A 6,190-nucleotide genomic window follows, 5' to 3' on the forward strand; every position below is an offset into this window, starting at 1 on the left:
AGAAAAAAACCCAAATAACTCAACTTGTGAAGCTAACTGTGAAGCAGTAAAATAAAAAAATGGCTGTCCAGATTAGTGGGAGCTGTGCAAAACTTCCAAGTAAAAACAGAACAAAAAAGTGTTAGTTTCTCTGTTGCAGCCTCTTACATAGACAGTTCTTCACAGGCACTACAATTTGGTACATTTAGCACATCTGCTAGACTAAGAGATGCAAAACTACACTTGTATTTTAAGGTTTAATACAAAGAAAGAAAACCATCATCAACAGAAGTCAATTCAGAATTCATTGGTCCCTCACTCCCAACTTAGCTTGTCTCCTTCAGAAACAAAGAATCAGCAAGTAGCTCTCCTTTTCAGAGAGCATCTTTTGGACTGAAAATCCAAAATGTCATAGAACCAAAGCGTTTTCTCAAACTCAGATGTGGACATCATGTTCTTACTCACTCCAAGTCCTCTGAAAGACCCAGTTATGCCATAATAGCAATAACAGAATAGGCTACCCTGTGGGATAAGCCACTAATGAGCCATTGTAACAGTTAAACGAAAATGGCCTCAGTAACTTGAAAGCATACACTTGACCAGTATTTATGTGATGAACAGAAATCAGTCTGGGGCTCCCGAGAAGTCAGCTCCAGCTCCATGCAAACTCTAGTCACATGTGGGTAGTCACAGTCTGTGTGCTCCTGACTTCCCTCTTACTCTGCTTTTTCTTTATGCCCAAGAATTAGTGATATAAATGGTTATATCATTAGTTCTCTGAGGCACTGCATTTTTCTTACCAAATAGGTACTGGTCCTAAAACAATAGGGACCTGCCTGCAGTTTTGTGGTACTCCAGTGAAAAAAAAAATCAAAACAAATAATTAATTACATTATTTCAGTATCAGTCCATGCTTGAACCTTCTCGTCCCCTTTTAGCTTTTTTACCAAAACAATGGAGCATTTTTTGTGGCTTATGAGTTGCTCAAGCCAAACAAGAGTTTTACATTATTTTATTATAGTACAGACAACATAATGGATTTGACATGGCACCATATCTGTCCCACCTGCAAGTCAGAGGGCCTAAATCACAAGCTTCTATGTTAAAGTTACATTTGATCCTTACCAATGTATTGCGTTTTAACAAGGTATTTTGCTGGAGATTACTTCCTCATTCTACAGCCTTCTTGTACAGCAGCAGGAATTAAAAAAATTTTAAGAGGAACCAAATTGCGTATACATATGTGTAGGAGTACGAGTCATGAGATTACTATCAATTTTAAATTGTCTCAATGTCTGGGCCTGAGCACTTTTTGATAGCAGCTCAGAAGTTAGGCAGGAAGCTCATACATGAGGAAAAGTCACCCCCTAACTGTTGGAAAAGGCATTTACATGCATTGCTAGAAGACTTTATTTCACAGTGAGGGCCTGACTCCACACTGTGGCTAGTTGAAGAGCACACTTCAGAAATCCTAAGACCACAAGACCCAAGAACCTCATGAACAAAGTCAGCTGATGGTCAAGATGGGTGGTTTTTGCTCTGGAAACAGATATGTGGTCAAGATCCATACAGCAGCGCTGACAGATACCACCTGACATCAAATGCTCACTCAAGTTTACTTTTTACTTTTTTGCCAAAGATACCAATTTTAATTGCTTGTCTTCAGTCCCTTTAATAAAGCACATTATACATAACGTGTGATCTGAGGAAACCTCCTCAGGAGCGTGTTCACTTTGCTTGAAGTTAAGTTTTCCCTGGATGACGGGATGTTCTCATTTTGATTCTTGCGCTCTTTCTGAAAGAGAAAAAGAAATCTCAAAATATTACCTCTGCTTATTTGCAGAGCTGATGCTCACCCCCAAAGACTACTACTAATTGTACTGGGATGTTTCTTTCAGATGAATGCTATTTCTTTAAGGAACACTTACAGTAGCACTTGGCTCAATACTCACCAGGCTTTCAAAAGCTGATGACCTTTAAATGATGTAACTGACTGACATCTTGCAAAGATGATATTATTCCATATTCTTCATTAACAATATTATAAACTTATAGCAACAACTCAGATTTTTTCTTTTTACGTTCTGTTATTCAATTTGATTCTTTGTAATCTACCAAATAAATTGTGGACAATTTTTTATTTATGCAACAGTAAATGACTATTTATTAAACGATGGTACTGTTAAAAAAAAATTGAAACCTGAAATCAGTTTAAGGAGAAGTTTAGTATATATACTTACCTTTAGTCTGCTTTTGAAACTGACTTGATTTCAAGTTTATCATACAGCTGGAAACCTCTAATTTCCAAGCAATATGAAATTTATTTTTCAAGAAAATGTATAGCCTTCAAAGAAACAGCCTTAAAGAAGTCCTAATTTTCAGAGAATTGAGAACAGCTGTAACTACCCCCATGTATCCTGAAAATTCTGTTTGTTATGAGGATTACTGAAACTACTGGTTATGTCTCTACCACCTTGTCTCCACCCTCACCCCTGCAAGCACAGAACTATTTACAGATTTATGACGGATTGGAATTTGGGAATCCTAACTCACCACTTTCTCCCACTGTCTAGATAATGCAGGTATTGGATTGGCACCCAAGTCAGCTATTTCTTAATTCTATGAATCAGACCAGTTGCAGAAACCTACCTACACTGTACATCTATCTCCCCAATTACAATATAATCCACATCTCGCACCATACAAATCAGTTCTACTTAACAGCTCCAAATTGTGCACTCATTCAGAACTATCGTATCATATGGAGAAGAACAGTGACTGTTATTACTTCATTAGGCCTGAAGCTCTAGAGATTAAAAACTGGAAGAAATCAGAAGAAGGGGCCTAGGTCAGTGTCAATTGAGAGCAACTGAGCTCTACTTCAAGAATTTGACAACACAAAAAGGACTGGATGGGACTATTGTTTCATCCCTAGTTATAACATACCAAACATCCAGTCCCTTCCTACAGTCCTTTATTTTCATTCTAATTTAATTTAATTTTAACTTAACTGCTGCATTCAAAAAGGAAGGATTGCACATTTGATCTACACCATCCTGCATCAAATGGGTTACCACCACCAAATGGGTTACCACCACCAATCAAACTGTTCAGAGAACATTATTACTACAAAATTATTACACAGAAAAAGTGATTGGGTGTTTCTTCCTTCCCTACTACTAGCCTTTAAGAACACAAAAGAGGCCTTAGTTACTTCTGCCTTTGCCACGCAGTCATGGAACATCCGGATCTCCTCGGCACAAGCTGTATCGTTGAAGTCATTCTGTTTCCAGCAGGCCATCATTACCGACATCTCCGTAATGCACGTTGCCTCTAGAAGGGAAAGACACAACCAAAAACCTCAGGTGTTTGGGATTTCATGCTAACAGCCTCCGCAGTGCACGAACCTCCAGAGAGAAGTTTAAGGTGGGGTAGAAGCAGGTGAGAAAAAACAACAGTAAAGTAAAGATCTCACCTTTGCTTTGTGTAGAGAAGATGTTGCTGCTAGCACAAAGATTAGCACCATTGCTGCCATCACACCTGACTGAGTTCTAAAGGTAAATGCTTTGTTGAGGCGTAACAAAGCGTTTTACATGTGTGATTCGCATACGGAGTACCACAAGACACAAATTTAGGGCTGCTGTATGAGAAAGCAATCTTTCCAAAAGAACCCGTGTGCTAATTCTACGGCCCAAGCCAGAGCCCTTCCCCACCGCCGCCCTGGCGCTTCCGAGCATCAACTCGACCCAGCCCTGGCACCACCGTGACCCTTTCCAGGGCGAAGCCGCCGGAGAGCAGCGGGACAGCTCCCACCGGTGGCAGGTCTACCCCTCAAGGGCTGGGGGCCTCGTCCCCCGCCGTTCCTCCCCGGGGAGGGGGCATTTAACGGCCTGGCACCGGGAACTCACCTCCCGCCTGCTCCCTGCGGTTCGCTACCTTGTTGGCCAGCACCAGCGGCCGGGTAGAGCGAAGAACCGGGGGCCGCTTCTTCTGCCGCCACTGCCCGGAAACCCAGCGGATGACCCAGGCCGGGTACACGGGCGCCGCCATGTTTTTTGCGACAGGCCGCGCGGCGAGCGGGCCCCGCGCCCCGCCCACCCGGCGGGCGCCTGCGCGCTGCCGGTCCCGGGGCGCCGCCGGGCGTGGCGGGGCGGGGCCGCCTCACGCGCCGGGGCGTGGCGTAACGTAGCGTGGCGTGATGTAGCGTGGCGCGTCGCGCCCTGCGGCAGCCGGCGCGCGCGCGGCGGGAGCTGCGGCCGGCGCTATCCCACGAAACGGCAAACGGACCCGCCGGTGGCATAACCGCGTTCTTCCTCCCCCGCCCTGTTTCTGCAGGCAAGGGCCGCGACAACCGAGCAACTTCCCGCCGTTTCAGTGCTAGACGGAACCACCCCGTAACAACTCCCAACAGTTCGCGTCCCAAACGTTCCTCTGCAGCCAAGCGAAGCGCGGGAGGCGCTCACCATCCTTCAGCCAGAGCACAAGAAACGATGAGTGCTTCAAAGGGAACTGAGGGCGTCCCGTTGCAACCCTAGGGAAACTTCTCGGTGCTTGAAACTCAGCAGCACCTTCACCCCCAGCCCTTCCTCTCTCTCCATTGCATACTAACAGCAGGGTCTCCCCTCCACTGTTCCTACTGTATCTTCCACGAAGATACTGAAACTGCCATTTCTGAAATGGTATTAGTGTTCTCACAGGCTCGTACTCAGTAGTGGAGAATTCTTGTTCCCAGAAGTTTTTTTCCTAGTTTAAGTATCTGGAATTCCTCAACTCATCTGGCTGATTCTCAAGCCCTTATGTCCCCAGCTGAAAATGACAGGTGATACAGAAGGCACAGTAACATCTCAAGGGCTGGGGTTGCAAACAGATTTCTGCACAGTATGAGGGACAAGGTAGATGTACAGAACTGATGAGTTCGACATTGGACTGGGGACCTAAAATACTCTGACGCTTGTCATATAGTGGTCAGTGAATATGCCATGTTATCACCATATCAGGGCTCCTTCAGGCACCACCAATTTCCCTTGTGCACTGGAGGACATAAGAAAAATCAGTTTTCTTCCATAGGAATGCTGTAACAATTTTTTGCATAGCACGTTGCTTTGGATGAAAAGGATATATTCAACCACCTAGTTGAGTCATAAGAAAAAAAAAAAAAAAAAAGTACTCCACTTGCCTCTCCCCAGTCAATGAAGTTAACAAGACATTGGAAATTTTGTTACCTTGATTTCAACATCACCAGACCTATACCAGAATACTCTCAGTATTGTTACTAGAATTTACTGCATCAGTATCAGTACTAGAATTTATTGCATCTGCAGATTTAACATATTCAGGTATGTCTGATTCTATAACTATTTTTGCATTACTGTTAAAATAGTATTTTCTTAGAGTCCTATTTAAAGAATATGAGAAGACATTTCCAAGTAAACAAAAGATTTCTTTTGATCCTCTTTAGAAGCAGATTTCCATCTCTTTAGGTCCAAATTCAGTCTATCTGGAAGTTCTGCAACATTTTGGTAAGAGGGATGTTTCTCTACTTCCATTTTTTCTGATGGGACAGGAAATGAGCTATCATTCTAGCTTGGCTGCCAGTGGAGGAAGAAGAATAACAAGCTGACACCTTCAAATTAGGCTAGAGCTCTAAACATCAGAAATCTTGCAAATTCAAGACAGGGAGATGAAGTACTTTTCAGTATTCAGTTCACGTGAAGTTCAACTACTCTTGGTTTTGCCTCTTCCAGTTACCCCTACTGATACCCACTTTTCGTTGCTGCATTTGCCTGCTGCAATTATTGACTTGCACAAGAGCAATAAAAAGGGAAGATGCAAATACTAGGACATAAGAGAAGCTGAACTGCACTTTCTGTAAATCAACCTCCCTTTTCCAAATTACATTAGCTAATGGTGGCAGCACCTTCAGGTACATTCACCTTCAAAAACTGCTCTCTAAGTAATTCCAAGAAAAATGGGGGGGAGGCTGAGAAAGAGAAAGGCAAGCCATGCAAGGAGAATTGTAATAGCTTCCTGTCAGTTATTACTGTCTGCATTAGAACCTCTTTTTTTTGGCATTCAGCCTGGGACTGGAGCATCAGCCTAAGAAATTCCAGAGCAGACAGAATAACGTACGTGATGATGTCTGCACACACCATGCAGAGATGTCTGAAGCAAGACACAAACATGTGTCAACAGGCAAGTCTCTCTATAGCCT

The 6,190-nt window shown here is 43.4% G+C and overlaps 1 protein-coding gene across 1 annotated transcript; it reads right to left on the minus strand.

The window, feature by feature from the left end:
- Positions 1–975: 975 nt before the first annotated feature.
- On the minus strand, positions 976–4,072 carry CHCHD1 (coiled-coil-helix-coiled-coil-helix domain containing 1). The gene is made up of 3 exons (XM_074830654.1): positions 3,888–4,072; positions 3,194–3,312; positions 976–1,774 (listed from the first exon to the last, which is right to left on the minus strand). Exons 1-3 carry the CDS (start codon positions 4,027–4,029, stop codon positions 1,664–1,666), a joined length of 372 nt encoding a protein of 123 aa, XP_074686755.1. The 5' UTR covers positions 4,030–4,072; the 3' UTR covers positions 976–1,663.
- Positions 4,073–6,190: the final 2,118 nt, after the last annotated feature.

This window comes from Strix aluco, chromosome 7 (genome assembly GCF_031877795.1).
Source record: "Strix aluco isolate bStrAlu1 chromosome 7, bStrAlu1.hap1, whole genome shotgun sequence".
Classification (NCBI taxonomy): Eukaryota; Metazoa; Chordata; class Aves; order Strigiformes; family Strigidae; genus Strix; species Strix aluco.